Source organism: Panthera pardus, unplaced genomic scaffold, assembly GCF_024362965.1.
Source record: "Panthera pardus isolate Hobbes unplaced genomic scaffold, ASM2436296v1 HiC_scaffold_5, whole genome shotgun sequence".
Classification (NCBI taxonomy): Eukaryota; Metazoa; Chordata; class Mammalia; order Carnivora; family Felidae; genus Panthera; species Panthera pardus.
Genome location: NW_026526980.1, coordinates 17,922,764 through 17,938,259, shown reverse-complemented (window position 1 = coordinate 17,938,259; position 15,496 = coordinate 17,922,764). Strand labels below are relative to the sequence as shown.

Below are 15,496 nucleotides of genomic sequence, written 5' to 3'. Positions count from 1 at the left end.
CCCTCTTGCGGAACCCGGCACGCTGTACCCTTGCCTCCCCAGGGCAGGGCCTCTCCGGGTCTTGAAGAGGATGCCCCCTCCTGGCCGGTTTTGCTGCCCCACGTCCCTCGCGAGGAGCCTCTTTCTCCGAGAGCGCGCTGCCTGGCGTTCTCCTTGCTTCCCAGCCCCTCCAATCGGGTGCCGGGCTCCTTGGGGGCGTCCCTTCTCTCCGGGTCCCCCGCCCGCGCCCGGCTTGGGGCGCCCCCTCTCCCTGCTTAGGGCGGGCGCCGGAACAGTGTCGCCGGCCGCCTGCAGGTGTCTCCCCACGGAGGGGCGCGCGTCCCTGCGCCGTGGCCGCTGCCAGGCTCCAGCGGCTCCTCGCCGAGGTGCACTCGCGCTCCGGGCTCCGGGCGCGCCGGAGCCGCTCGGCCGCTGCCGCCCGCCCCCCGCGCCCCCCGCGCTCCCCGCGCCGCGCCCTCACCCCGGGGCGGGGGAGGGCATGGGCCCGCGCGGCGTCCTCCGCCGCCGATCCAAGGCGCCCGAGCCCCGGGGCGCGGCGGGCAGCGGCCGCTGACGCGGGGCGCCGGCTGCCAACTTCGCGCGCGGAGCTCCCCGGCGGCGCGGGCGGCATGAAGACGAGCCGCCGCGGCCGAGCGCTCCTGGCCGTGGCCCTGAACCTGCTGGCGCTGCTCTTCGCTACCACCGCCTTCCTCACCACGCACTGGTGCCAGGGCACGCAGCGGGTCCCCAAGCCCGGCTGCGGCCAGGGCGGGCGCGCCAACTGCCCCAACTCGGGCGCCAACGCCACGGCCAACGGCACCGCCGCCCCCGCCGCCGCCGCCGCCGCCGCCGCCGCCGGGAACGGCCCCCCTGGCGGCGCGCTCTACAGCTGGGAGACTGGCGACGACCGCTTCCTCTTCAGGAATTTCCACACCGGCATCTGGTACTCGTGCGAGGAGGAGCTCGGCGGGCTCGGTGAGTGAGCGGCGGCGCCGGCGGCTCGGCTCCCGGCCCCCCTCCCGGGGCTTGCGCGGCCCCCCGCGGCCCGAGCCCCAGCCCCGCGCGCTCCCTCCCCGCGGCCGGGCGAGGGGCCCCGCGCTCGGCAGGGCTCGGCTGCACGCCCGGGGGGCGGGGAGCGCGCGGGGGCGGGCCCGGGGGGCGGGTGGGGGGGGGGCGTCCGGGACGCGCCGCCGACCCCGGGGCTCCCCGCGCAGCCGCTGCCCTTTCCGAGCGCGCCGGGCGCCTTTGGGGACGTCGCCGCGCCCTGGGGAGGCGCGTCTCCCGGGGACCTAGCGCGGTGGCCGGTCGGCGGGGCGCGCGTTCCCCTCCGCGCCAGAAGTCGTCTCCGGGCGCGCCCCCTCCCCCGCCTTCGTTCGCGGGGCACCGGCCGCCCCCTCCCGGCCCGGCCCGCCGCGGGGAGGGCGCACCGACTGCTGCCGTGAGCCCCCCACTCCCCGCGGATCCCCGGAGCCGGGAGCCGACGGGGTCGTTCTCCCAGACGGGGCTCGGGAAGCACGAGAGTCGGGGGGTGGGGGGGGGGGGGACGGGAGGAGCCGGGTGGGTTCCCGGCGGGGAGCCCCCTTGGTGTTCTGGCCCCTCTGCCCCCGCCCGGGAGAGGATGCGACGGGAGGGGGGCGAGGCGGCGGGAAAGCGGGACGACTCCGATCAGAACTGGGGGAGGGGGGAGGGGGTGACTTTTCAGAAGGCAGATCAAAGTGCTCCCTTTGCCCCGCACCGCACCTCTTCCCGGGTCCGCCCGGGGCAGCCAGGTCGGAGGGAGTGCCCCTGAGACCCGCCGTGTGGCTGTGTGTGTGTGTGTGTGGGGGGGGGGGGGGTGCTTGGCCACACCAGCGGGTACCTCCCAGACCATGTTGCTCTAAGTCCGGGCGTGGGGACCGTCTGGAGTGACTTGACCTCTTTCCCCAAGGTGAAAAGTGTGTGCATACACAGCCCTTGCGTGCGGACGGTGTATGTGTGCGCTCAGATGTAGATGGGGTGGGCGACGGCGGAGTTTGCCCCAATCAGCCATTGGCCTGACTGGTTGTCTTAAAGGACAGAGAGAAGGTGTCAGATCAGCCCGAAGAGGCTGCTCCCTCCGCCTGGAATCCCCTTCCCCAGTCTCCCCTGCTGGCTGCTTCCCAGTTCCGGGGGGGATTTCCTGCCCCTTCCCAGGCAGGGTCTTGTGGAGGGGAGGCCTCCCCACCCCCTTTGGAGGCAGGGTCTTCCTGACTGCCTCTCATCACCACCTTTATCTCCTTCGTCGCGCTTGGCACAACCTGAAAACGTCCAGAGGCTGCCTCTGGTCACTAGCTGCCCATCCCCTGTCTCCACAGGATGTCACTGTGAGGGCAGGGCCTGGGCTGCCTGGTTCACCGTCATCCCCAGCTTCTGGGCGGTGTCCCGGTGCATAGTAGGCCATCAATATGTCTCTGCGGGGTTAACATTGGATGAGACCCTGGAAGGGTAAACCAGAGGCTTCCTGGGGGTGCCGCCTGCTCTGCCCTGCCTCTGGGGGTGCCCCGCTGAACTTTTCTGTGACCACCTGCGTGGACCTAGCTGTTTGCCAGACGCTCGCTATTTGTTTTGCTTTCCGACAGTCCGACCCTGACCTCTTCCACGGAGGCCTCCCAATGCCTTGTCCTGGGGGAACATCTGCGCCTTTTGGGGTGAACCCCGCTTGTCACCTCGGCCTGCCACCAAGTTTCTCCTTTGTGCAGAAACACAGCCTCCTTGTGCCTTCTCTGTGCACGTACTTGAAGATACCACGCTGTGTCTCTGGAGTTGTCCGGCCCCCGCCTCCGCGGGGTGTCCTGGCCCTCGGTGGCCGGCTGAGCCTCTTCCCTGAGGTCTCCCCTGGCCTCTCCCTGAAGGTCACAGCCCCCCCGCTTGTCGTTACTTCCCTGTGTCTTTCATCCAGGGCTTGACACAGGATGTTGAAGCCCGAGCAGCTTTAAAAATTATTAGTTGAGCAACATTTAAAGTCGTGTTAGCTTGCATTTATCGAGCCCTTCAAGTACACCAGGCACTGTGGAAGCTTCTCACCTGCCGGATCTTGTTGACTCCTTGCCAGCACCTTTTAGGGGGCCCACTTTTCAGATGAGGAATTGGGGGTTCGGAGAGTTTTTTTTTTTTTTTTTTGTCCAGGCGCCCCAGCTGGCGAGGGGGTCTGGATGGCCTTCTCTGGGGCAGAAAGAGATCAGGGCGAAGCGATAAGGGAAGAGAATGATACAGTTGGGGGGTCCGAGACAGGCATCATTTGAGGGGGGGGGCACTCAGCCTAAGACCTTCATCCCCAGTCCTCTGTTTATAAACACATGGGTGGTTCGTTTGTTGGGTCAACAAAACAAACCCACAGTTTTCTCTTTTCTCTTGATCGCTGTTGGCTAGAGATCTCCCCTCCCAGAAAATCACCATTTTCCTCCCCGAGAGCTCAGAAAATAGTTATCAGCCTGTCAGCGCCGCCGGTGAGAAATTTGGGAGGTCTGAGCCCGCTTGGATGGTTTCCCTGGCTGATCCCACCGTGCCCAAATCCCGCCTCTCCACCTCTGTGGTCTTGAAAGGATGTCAGGAAGTACCTGGCCTCAAACTTTTGTTGCTATGACAACCTTTCCTCTGCGTTCGGTGACCATTTTTTAATTTGCTTTTTGCTCGAAGAGGAAGAAAGCGTCCAAAAGCCCCCCCCAACAAAATCCTGCCCCCCTCTCCCCCCCCACCCCCGAGGCATCGCCTTGAGGACTGTCTTCCTTCCCTCCTGCCCCAAACTATGGGGAAGGCCTTCTTTTCCTTCCCAGCATTTTTACGTTTCCCCCAGTGAAAACACCAACCACAAAACCCTGACCTCTCCATGAGAGGCAGCTGCGAACTGCTCCTTCGTCTCCAACGCCTGTTCGATCATCTCTTTCTGTGCCCAGAAAAGCCTCTCCCCACTCTGGGCAGCCACAGGGAAATCTAATAAGCCCTTTTACCCACATGAAAAAAAAAAATCCACCGCGTTCACAAAGAAGACTGCAGCCTGTCCTAAACAGACACAATTTCACCAGACTGGGCACAAAGAAAGCTTTTCTCCGTCCAAGAAGGAGCATCGACCTCCTTCAACAAACAGAAAGGGAGCGTGGCCTTGACACAGAATTACCCCGAGCCCTTCACGCCAATTGGTTTTCTCCTCTGGAATCGATGCTCAGAAGGGCTGGGTGGTTGCCGTTGGAGGCGTTCTGGGGGGTGGGGGCAGCGGAGTAAAGGCCTGGAAAAGCAATAGTGACTAGGGGAAGGGAGATGGGCTGGCGGGGGGTGTGGTTGTGCCAGCAGGGAGAGCACAGGTGAGGCTGGACTTCGTCAGGCCCGTGCTTGAACCTGAGGAAGTAGGTGACTCAGAAGACCAATGGGGCGGCTGGCCAGGATGCCTGGAGGGAGGTGGGCCAGAGAGAGGGAGGGACAGGCGGAGGATGCTGTTGTTCGCCTCTAGACCCACTCTGTCCCCTGGGATGGGTGGACAAATGCCCATTCTCTTTTGTGAAAGATGGAAGTTTCTCGAGTTTCCTGTTAGCAGTGTGGTTTGGGCAAGAGCCTCAGTTTGCTGCCCTGCAGACTGGGGATCCGGGCAGGTAGCGCTTGTTGGAGGCGGGGGTGTTCGGTGAAATAGCGCGGGGGAGGTGCTGTGTGAGTGCCCCTTGCCACCTCTGAGTGCCCCGTCACCCCGTCTGAGCCCCCGCGTCTCTCCCGTGGACTGCTGCAGCCGTCGCCCTGCTTCCCCCGTTGACCCCCCTCGGCCCTCAGTCTGCTCTCCCCCCAGCCCCAGAGTAACCGCCAGATCCTCACCCACCTTCGTGCGGCCCCCTCTGGCAGCTCCACTCTCACTTAGAGTCAAAGCCACGTCCTCCCGTGGCCCGTCCCCGGCCGTGCTACTTCTCTGGGTTCTTCTCCTGCTCCCCACCCCCAATCGTGGTCACACCCGCCCTCAAATCCAGGCACACTCAAACCCTTTGCGCGGGTCCTTCCCTCTGCCTGAAATGCTTGTCCCCTAGATGGCCACAAGACTAGTTCTGGAAACTTCTTCAAGTCAGTGCTGAGCTCGCTCTGAGCCCCCAGTGCAAAATCGATCTCCCCCACCCGTTTCCTGCTTGAGTTTTCCTCTAGCCCTCGCCACCGACTCCTCCTCAGTGGTGCCCACCAGCTCCAAGAAGTTGGCGGTTGAGTTTCTCTGCATCGTTCACCGCGGGTCCCTTAGTGCTCAGAACACTGGCAGGTGCTCAGCAAACATTTGTGGGGTGAATGGTGGCGATTGTTACGGCTGCTGCTCTTTCTTCGGCTCTAAGTGTCTTCTTACCCTGCAGTGAGTCAGGGGGCCAACCGGGGACCCCTTCCCTTTCACTGAGGTGCCCACGACACGCAGCGCCCCCCGCCCCTTTACACACCCCAGTGCGTGTGGGGCGAGGCCATTCTTACTCATGAGGAGAAAGCCCTTAGCTGACCTTCTACGCCTTTCTTGCTTCCCCTTTTCTACAGAAACCCCAGCCCTTCTGCCTGCTCCCTTCAGTTATGTCGCTGCCTCCTTCACGAGTATGAGCACAGACATGATGCCCCCCCAAGAGCGGGCTTCTAGTGCTGGGAGTGCGTTGGAGTAACGGGTGGATGGGCTTTGTGTTAGGACCGTCTGATGGGCGAAGATATGGACTTTGAAAGGTCCCATAGACCAGTGTCATTTCCTTGCATTTCCATAACAGCTTGATGACAACCTAGTGCCAGGGTTACACCTATTTTCTGGGGCACAGAGAGATGAGGTGACTTGCTCAAGGTCACGCAGCTACCAGAGCTGGGATGTGCACCCAGCCAGAAGGTTCTAGAACCTGGCTTTCGCCCAGAAAGCATTGCCCGGGGAGTCATAAGCCCCAGGTTTGAGTCCAGACCCCGAGGTCACTCCAGTGCTGAGTGACCTTGGATAAGTCACACTCCCTCACTCTCTGGTCTTTTCTTCCCTCAAGCGTGAGATGACGGGTTTTTTGCGTGTTTTTGTTTTCTTCTTGTTTGGTCTGGCTGGTAACATCCATCAAGGGCAACAGAACACCTCTCGATGACAGGCTTCGGGGACAGACAGTCCGGGCTCCAGCCCCCGCACCATGACTCGCCTGCTACGTGGCCTTGGTTAGGGGTTCGCCTTCGTTGGGCCTCAGTTTCCTTGGCTGGGACACAGGGATTATAATAGCTGCCTCACTCTAGCCCTGCTGGAGTTGAAGCCCATAACGCGGGCCCAGCAAGCACTCAATAACCATGCTGGCTGTGATCGACCCCGTGGCAGAGGCTGCCGACCCATGGCCCGCGGGTCCCATCTGAACTGTCCATCTGTTTTGTTTGGCCCTGCAGTGTTTACAGTCTCTGAATGAGTTGCCAACGTTTGAAAATTGAGACGCTTCACAGAAACATCTGGATTTATGGCTTTCCTCAAAAGCCTGGCAGGTCTGTGAACAAGGGCCCGGGGGTCCTAAGGCAGTGGGAGCTGCCCCTTCCGGGGGGGGGTGTGCCACGGGCCACCCCCCACCCCATCCACCTCCTCCCCGGGGACACGACTCGCCACCTTCCAGGGCTCAGGCCCCAGGCCTGGGGTTCCTCCTCGGAGCCTCGGTTCTCACATCCCCGTCTCGTCCGCTGGTGGCTTCTGCCAGCTCTTCATTCAGAATCCAGCCCCTGCTGATCAGGACCTGTGGCCCGTGCCCTGGCTCCCCTCCCCTGGACTAGGCCAGTAGCCCCTCCCCGGGCTCTCTGCTTCTGCCCCCTCGGCCCTCTGCTTTCCACCCAGGAGTGAAGCCGAAAGTCAGATCACCTCCCCACTCTGGGCAGGGCCCTCCTGTGCAGTGGGTCTCACTCAGATTCAGGGCCAACGACTTCCAGGGCCTGAGGCTGGCCGTGATGTACCCACATTGCCTCTCTGACTCCACCCTCTTTCTCCTCTGCCTCACTGCAACAGCCTCTTTGCTGGCCCTTGAACAGGCCAACACCCTCCTGCCCCAGGGCCTTTGTACTTGCTGTTCCTGCCACCTCCGGACTCTTTCTCCCAGATGTCTGCAGGGCTCCCTCCCTTCTCAGGTGGGTCTGGGCCCAAATGGCCTCTTTCCCACGGGGCCTTCCCTGACCACGCCCTCTCAATCTGCGACCTCCCCGCCCCCTGCTCTTTCCTCCCACCTTATTCCCCCCCATTGCTGTCATTGCTGTTTTGCCCACTACATAGCACACTCACTTATCTTCTTTATTATCTCTCTCCCCTGCTCACATGCCAGCTCCACGGAGGCAGGACTTGGTCCATTTCACAGAACGCCACATTCTGGGACTGAGACGAACCGGCCCTTAGTAAGGGATCAATGACTATGTGCTGAATGCACTTGGGATTCTAGGAACTTCTCTGAGCTGCTGTGTGCAGCGAGGGGGCCCAGTGCTCTGTACCTGTCATTCCCACGGACTTGTCAGACACTCTTTCTTCGCCACCCCCTCTTCTGTTCTGCTCCTGGGAAACAGTGCTCCGTGGGGCCCCGTGAGGAGCCGGAGGGGCTCAGTGTGGTCATCGCCCCTGTTTGAATTCCAGGGCACCAGGTTCAGAACCATCTTTCGGGGATGCTAAGACCTCGGGCCTCTGTGTTGCCCGCAGGACCCTGGCGGTTAAGCTCTTCTGGTATCAGGTGACCGAAACTGACGCAAGCCCGGTGTGAAAAAGGCGGGTTTCGTAGGGGCTGCTGCCCCCTGCAGTGTCCAGGCGGAGATGCAACCACCAGGCCTGGCAGGTCAGGGCCAGGGCCACCAGGCTCCTGGAGGCTGGAGTTGATGGGTCCTCCCACCGGCAAAAATCCCGCAGGGGCCAACCCAGAAACCCAAGAGTGCCATAAAGGAAGTGGCGGGGGCTGTGGGGAGCTGGGGGCATCTCCCTCGGCTACAGGGGCAGCTGCTGAGCCCCAGATGACCATTCTCGTTGCAGGGTGGGGGCCCGCGTGGGGCCCCGTTGTCCATTTTGTCAAAACTCCCGGTTTTTATAGGAGATCTCTGGATTGCTAAAATTTGGGAACCGATTCAAGTAAAAAGAAGAGGCCTGCGCTGCGGGCCCCAAAGCAACCCCTTCTGAGGGGGCGAGGAAACTCTCCTCTCGCCAGTCGGCGATTTCTAGATCAGAGCTCTGCCAGTGACATGATTCGATTCCATGCCTGTTGGTTCTCGGTCCTGAGGATCTGACCGGACGGCGTGGTGCAGGTGGCCGAGGCTGGTCCAGTCTGCTGTGTGCTGGGAGGGGAGTGTAGGAAACACAGCCAGTCCTGTGGGGCAGGGGAACCAGAACTTGGGGCCAGGGGAACGGATGGGGCTTGGGCAGACATTCCAAGGGGAGTGAACTCTGTTGGCCAGGAATCCTCGAGTCACTGCAAGCAAGAGAAACTCATTTGAAATGGTCGTAAGCAAAACAAGGGAACTATGGTCTCTTTTTCTTAGATACTGAATTTTTTTTTTTTTAAATCTCTACACCAGACATGGGGCTCAAACTCACAAACCTGAGATCAAGAGTCACATGCTCTACCAACTGAACCAGCCAGGCGCCCCTGTGATCCCTCTTAATAGAAAGTCTCGTGGGGCTCCTGGGTGGCTCAGTCGGTTGAGCGTCCGACTTCAGCTCAGGTCATGATCTCGTGGTCCGTGAGTTCCAGCCCCGCGTTGGGCTCTGTGCTGATGGCTCAGAGCCTGGAGCCTGTTTCGGATTCTGTGCCTCCCTCTCTCTCTGACCTTCCCCCGTTCATGCTCTGTCTCTCTCTGTCTCAAAAATAAATAAACGTCAAAAAAAAAAAAATAGAAAGTCTCGTAAGAAGAGCTCAGGTCCGTAGCGTGGCTGGGTCAAGCAGGGTTGTTGAGAATTTGTGTCTTTCCAGCACTCGGCTCCGCCCTCCTCTGGGTTAGCTTCATTCTCAGGCTGACTCTCCTGAAAGCTTTGAGTTTACTTAACCTCTTGTCCTTCCAGGAACTTCTGTGGAAAAGTCCCTCCCGAACAGAACTCCCAGAACTGGTTCTCAGAGGACCAACTGGGTTATGTCCCCACCCCTGAACCAATCAGAGTGGCCCAAGGGGTTGGACTGTGTGGGTTGGCCAGGCCTTGGTCCCTCCACTCTCACCCTTAGTCACGTGGTCACACCCCTGGGGCGGGAGAGGAGGACAGCTTTGCTTAAACCACGTGCTCTGAGAGTGAGAGAGGTGTGTAGCTGTTAGCTCTTGCTACGTAACGCTGCGTAACAACAAGGGCCACACCTCAGCCACATACAGCTGCAGGCACTTGGCTCAGCTCGAGTCTGCAGCTCAGCGATTTCGGCTGGGCTGGGCTGGGCTGGGCTCACTGCTGCGCAGTGGTTTGGCTGTGGGCTCGGATGATGGGGGCCACTGGGCCTCTCATCCTTCACCAGGCTCGCTGGGGCGCGTTCTCGCGGTCGCGTCCGAGACGTGAAAGCTGGAGCCAGCCACGCCGCGGGAGTGCCTTTCAAGCCTCTGCACACATCGCGTGTGCTTGCTTACATCCCGTTGGCCAAAGCCGGTCACCAGGCTGAGCCCGGAGTCGGTGTGTGGGGGGCGCTGCTGAGTCATGACGGCCAAGGGCACGGACACGCGGAAGGGTGACGCGTTGGGGCCATGAAAGCGATCACTGTTGCACAGACGTTCCTCAGACTCGGGGGGCTGGCCCTAGGGAAAGGGGCGGTGGATGCCGGTCAGGTGAGAACAGAGATGCCCCTCCTCACACGCTTATGCAGCAGGGGTACATCTGGGAACCCAGAGAGTCTGTGGCCGTGCCCTTCATGCCTGGCCTCATTCTTTTAGCCAAGACGTTGTAGCTGTGCTTGAGTTCAGAGGTCCCTCTCCTTCCTTTCTTTTGACGTTTATTTATTTTTGAGCAGGGGGAGGGGCAGAGAGAGCGAGACAGAAGATCCCAAACAGGCTCTGGGCTGACAGCACACAGCCCGATGCAGGGCTCGAACTCACAAACTGTGAGATCGTGACCTGAGCTGAAATCGAGAGTCAGGTGCTCAACGGACTGAGCCACCCACGCGCCCTGAGTTTAGAGGTTCTTAAATGTTTGGGGCTCTGGGGCTCCAGAAACCACGTGCCTGCATCCCAGAGAGAGGCATCCCCTAAACACACCCCTTGGTCCGTCCCCTGAGACCCGTCCCTCTGATTCACCTGGTGTCCCCCAACTTTGCTATGCCCCAGTTTCTTCTAGGGAACCTGTTAAAATGCAGGCGCCCAGGGTCTCGCCCGTGGACTTTTTGCTTCGTGGGTCCGGGAATCTGTACTTCTAACCAGCTCCCCGGGGGTTTTGGAAGCATGGTGGGCGTGGGCACCCGTGTTCCGAGTCAGCCCTGTCATTTAGCATCTGGGACTGAGGCAGGCCTGGCGCTGGCTTCTGCAGAGTGTGGGGCGGGGCCGGCCCCCAGCTCTCTTATCTTCCGGGACCACCTTCCCCTCACCCTGCTCTGGCCGGCTGGCCCCCTGCATTTCTGGCCGCTCCAAGCTGATTTCCCACCTCAGGGCGTTCGCTCTTGCCATTCCCTCACCTGGAAGTCTCTTCCTCTGTATCTCTAGGTCTCTGCTCTGCCCGCAGGCCTTCATCAAGCCCCGGCCCTGGCTGCTGTCTCGTCCCGAGGCTTCTTCTCTTCATCGCTGAGATGACCTTTTCGTTTATTTCTGTGCGTCTCTGCGATGTGTGTGTCCCATCCTAAAGTGAGCACCTCGGAGATCAGAGACAGTGCTCAGCTTCCCACTGCGGTGTCCCAGGAGCAGATCGCAGCCGTCCTGAGGACGCGGCAAAATCCCTTTGGATCGGAGAGCTGACACCCAGTGTCTCACCGCCCCGGGAATGTGTGCGCTGCCTTGGAAGCGCTCAAACCAAAACGGATCACTGAGGGCTGCCGGGAGGGCCAGGCTGTGTGTGAGTCAGGGGGAGCGGAGGCGGCCAGACCGCCCTCTCCGCCTGTGGGGAGCGCCCATGGCTCCCCAGGCCTGTCCTGTGGTTTGGGTGGGGACGCTGGTGGAGACAGTGGTTTAGAACGTGGCAAGCAGGGGTTTTTCCTCTTCCGAGTTTTCAGAGGAAGCATGGTCCTCAGTTTCTGCTTCTGAAAAGTGGGGCTAATGATGGTACCAAGCTCTGGGATTGGTTCCTTCCAGGGATTCCTGGTTGATATTGACTCGGTATCTCTGACCCCAAACAGTCCCTCGGCTCCAAAAACAGGGGAGCTGAACCGTAGAATTGGATGGCGATGCTGGCGACGTGTGGAAGGTGGCCTGGCCCCAAGCTGCCCAGACTGTTTGGATAAGTTGGTTATAGGATGTAGGGCCTGCCCCCTTCCCTGCTGGTGGGGTCCCGAGGGCCGCGTCTGTGCTCCAGCCTCAGGGAGCAGAGCTGGGGGGGACGGCCCGTGGCTGTGGGGGCCTTGTCCTGTGTCCCAGCCTTCCAGGGAGTGGGTCCACGGTGACACTGGACCGGGATGGCGACAGGAAGGTAGAGTGGGGTGGAGAGAGGCAGAGCGAGACAAAGGGACACAGAGGGAGAGAGACACGGACCCGGGGACATGCACAGATGCACACGCAGACACAGACACGCATGCACAAACCCACGTGACAAGGGGGGAGTGGGCCTGAGGAGCTGCAGGGGAGAGGCCGAGGGGAGCCTGAGACAGCCCGGGGAGGCAGGAAGGGGCCCATGTGGCCCTTTCTCTGCTCTTTTCCCGGAGCCCCTGAATGTGCGGCTCTGCCTGGGGCGGCCCTTCCAGGCCTTCCGCCCTTGGCCCTGGGCGCGTGGGGAAGGCAAGGCAGCTGGGCCAGACCCTCACCCACTCTCCCTCCTTCCCCCGCCCGTGTCCTATTGGTGGCAGTGGGCAGCTTGGTGTTGGGGGGCTTCAGCTCATTCTGGCTCCCCGGGCCTCTCCAAACTGTCCCGTTATTTTTATCAGTCGTTCACAGTCTAGGAAACTCAGGATGTGGGAGGCGGCTTCTCAGCAAGCCAGCTGGATCTGTGCCCTGTCGCCTGTGGGACACACTTGTGGATCCTGCACTCCCCTCTGTCCGTGTCCATTTGTCCTTCCTTCTCCCCAGGGCCTCCCTCCACCCTGCACTCTCTGCTGGGGGGTCCAGTTCTGGAAAAGGGGAGGGAGAGGCTTAACTCCCTGCTCCTGTCTGTCCCCTGCCCCCCCCCCAGCTGCCAGACTTGTCCCCCCCCCCCCGCACCCCCCTCCTTGCCTCGTGAGAGCTCTTCTGGGTGGTTCTGGAAGAAGCACAGAGGTAGAGAGACCCTCTTCAGAGCACAGTTGGGAAGGGTGGACACAAGTCTCGCCGTCACCCCTCGGCAGATGCCTCCACTTGGAGGTTTGAAGGGAACGAACAAACCCCAAACCAACCACTTGCTGCCCTCACCAGCAGGGGGCGGGCTGGGTCATGCTGTCATAACCACCTGCAAATCTGGGAAGGTTCAAACAACCTGGGGGTGGGGGGCGGGCTGTGTGTTTCATGCTGTCCTCATCGGGGACCCAGATAAAAGAGGCTCCACCTCCAGGCTGCCATGACTGCTGAGGCCAGAGAGGGGGATGGGTTTCTGCCTCGAAATGGCACCTGCCATTTGGTCAAAGCAAATCCCATGGTCGCATCTAATATCCTCGGGGGGCTGGAGGATTGCAGTCTTATCATAGGCCTAGGAAGCGGGGAGCCAGGAAGATTGGTGGCCGCAGGAATGGCTACTGCACCCTCACCCTGCCCTTCTCAGCCCCATCTCAACAAATGACCACACACACACACACACACACACACACACACGTTCAATCGATCGGCAAATCCTATTGGCTTCTTTTAAAAACACATCCAGAGTCCAGCCATTTCTTGCCCTCTCTCTGCCACCATGACTGAGCCAACACCATCCCTCGCCTGGATGACTCCAGGAGCCCCCTCACTGGTCTTCCAGCCTCTCCTTGTCCCCCATAGTCTGCTGAGGGGGCCTCTGCACCTTGGATGATGTCCTTCCAATGGCCTCATCTCACTTGGGTAAAGCCAAAGGGCTCCTAGCGGTTGCAGAACCTGACATGAGTTGTTCCTATTGTCCTGCTACATTCTCGCTCGCTTCCTCTTTCGGGCTTTGGCACAAACACTCCCCGGGCATGCCTCTGCCTCAGGGCCTTTGCACTTACAGTTTCCTCAGTCTGAGCACTCTTTCCCAGATTCCCACTCCCTCGCTTTAATAAAATGTCCCCTTTTGTGTGATCACCCCCACTGTGACCCCCACTCCCAGAACCCCCTCTTCTACCACTCAGCTTAATTTGTTTTTCATAACACTTCTCCCCGCTGACACTCACTGACGTCAAATGCCCCGGTGACATGTGGCCCCGGCTCTGAGAATCACGAGCTACCTCGACTCTGTTTTATGGACAAGGACACTCAGTCTCTGCGGAGAAAGGACCTCCTTGACACCACGGCCCACCACTTGCAGAACTGGCGCCGGGACCCAGGCTTTTCCCCTTGGCCCTGGCTTCCAGGTGCTGGTCCTCAATTATCCCTTAAAGATCCGCAGACCTGGACCTTCCGCGTCATGACCTCTGTTCCATTTGTCAGAAGGACGGTTATTTAAAAATAGCCCTTCCCCGGCCCCCCAGAAGGCACATTTCCTGGGGTGGGTAGGAAGTGAACAGTTGGCATTAGTCTGAAGGAAGCCTCATGCTTTCACTGACTTTTGTGAGCACCTAGTACATGCTACATTTTGTCTATCATTGCAGGGGAGATAGCAGGTAACAAGATAGAGGCAGCTTTTAATCTCCTGGAGATCACATTCTAGGGCAGAAAGACCGACGAGAGGTTGTGTGTACATTTGTGCATTGTACTGAGGATGGCTGAGCCCCTACTAAGGCCACTGTCTTCGCTAAACAAAGGCCTTGTCTTCACAGAGCTGACATCTGAAGCGGGATAGACCATAAGAATGGGTTTATTGGTGATCCCGGCTCATGTGGCCCCAGATTGAGGCCAGAATGACCCTGGGACTCAGAAAACAAGTGGATTCCCTGTGGGAGTGAAGGCTGATGGGAGCGAAGGCTGATGGGAGCAAAGGCTGATGGGAGCGAAGGCTGACGGGAGCAAAGGCTGATGGGTTTGAAGGCTGATGGGAGCGAAGGCTGATGGGTGCAAAGGCTGATGGGTTTGAAGGCTGATGGGAGCGAAGGCTGATGGGTGCAAAGGCTGATGGGTGCGAAGGCTGATGGGAGCGAAGGCTGATGGGTGCAAAGGCTGATGGGTTTGAAGGCTGATGGGAGCGAAGGCTGATGGGTGCAAAGGCTGATGGGTGCGAAGGCTGATGGGAGCGAAGGCTGATGGGTGCAAAGGCTGATGGGTGCGAAGGCTGATGGGAGCGAAGGCTGACTTGCTTTTTCCACTTGTGTTCTTGCTTGTGCAAGCCAGACACACCTCTGTGACTTTTCAAACCTGCTTCCCTCTAAAGGTGGTGGAGTAGAATTTTGAGACCCATGGTCATCTTTCCATACATGAACCCTCCCCGGCCATGTTGTTCTGGACCTTGAAGTATTTTCTGGGATAGTTCTCCCCGTCTTCAAAGATTTATTCTCCTTTGTAAGATGAGATTATTTGGAAGGATTTTCTGGAAGGTTTCTTGTCTTCTTTGGTCTTCATTCATTTATTATTCATTCACTTATTCATTCAACCCATTTACTGAGGTCTTCCTCTGCTAGGCACCAGGAATACTTGGCGAATGTGGTGAATAAGGTCGTTGCTCACAAGGAGCTCACATCCCAGTGGAGAGAGAGAAAATAGGTCAGTTAATAAAATAATAATAGATAATCCAGTTATTCCGTATAGACATAAGTGCTATGAAATAGAATCGTGCGGTGGCACTTGAAGGTGGTGTTTTTTTCTTTTATTTTTTAAGTAGGCTCTACTTCCAATGCCCATGACCATGAGATCAAGACCTGAGCTGAGATCAAGAGTTGGACTCTCAACTGAATGAGCCACCCAGACGCCCCAAGGGTGGAGTTTCTGATGGGGTGTCATGGAAACTTCTATTTGAAGTGAGACCTGGATGACCAGAGGGAGGGAGCAGTCTGGGGGCGAGTAGCATTCTGGGCAGAATTAGTCTGTCCTTAGTAATGGGTCACCTCAGTTTTCTTTTCTTTTTCTTTTTATTTATTTATTTAAAAAATTTTTAAGTTTTATTTATTTGAGAAAGAGAGAGAGAGAGAGCACACAAGAGAGCACACAAACAGGGGAGGGACAGAGACAAGGAGAGACAGAATCCTAAGCAGGCTTCTTGCTGTCAACCCAGAGCCCAATTTGGGGCTTGAATTCATGAACCGTGAGATCATGATCTGAGCCGAGACCAAGAGTCTGATGCTTAACTCACTATGCCACTAATGCACCCCTCTTTTTAAAAAACGTTTACTTATTTTTGAGAGAGAGAGAGAGAGAGAGCGCACAAGTGAGTGGGGAGGGGCAGAGAGAGAGAGAGGGGGACAGAGGATCCAAAGCG

General features: G+C 59.1%; 1 protein-coding gene across 5 annotated transcripts in view; it reads left to right on the top strand.

The window, feature by feature from the left end:
- Nucleotides 1-201: 201 nt before the first annotated feature.
- Nucleotides 202-15,496, top strand: part of GSG1L (GSG1 like) — a 208,295-nt gene continuing 193,000 nt past the window's right edge. Inside the window, exon 1 of one of the 5 annotated variants that reach the window (XM_053894385.1) lies at nt 202-954. In XM_053894385.1, coding sequence (XP_053750360.1) covers nt 609-954 — 346 coding nt within the window. In that variant the 5' untranslated portion in view covers nt 202-608. The remainder of the gene's footprint in view (nt 955-15,496) is intronic. The other 4 variants (XM_019431913.2, XM_053894386.1, XM_019431915.2 and 1 more) reach the window with 4 other exon arrangements.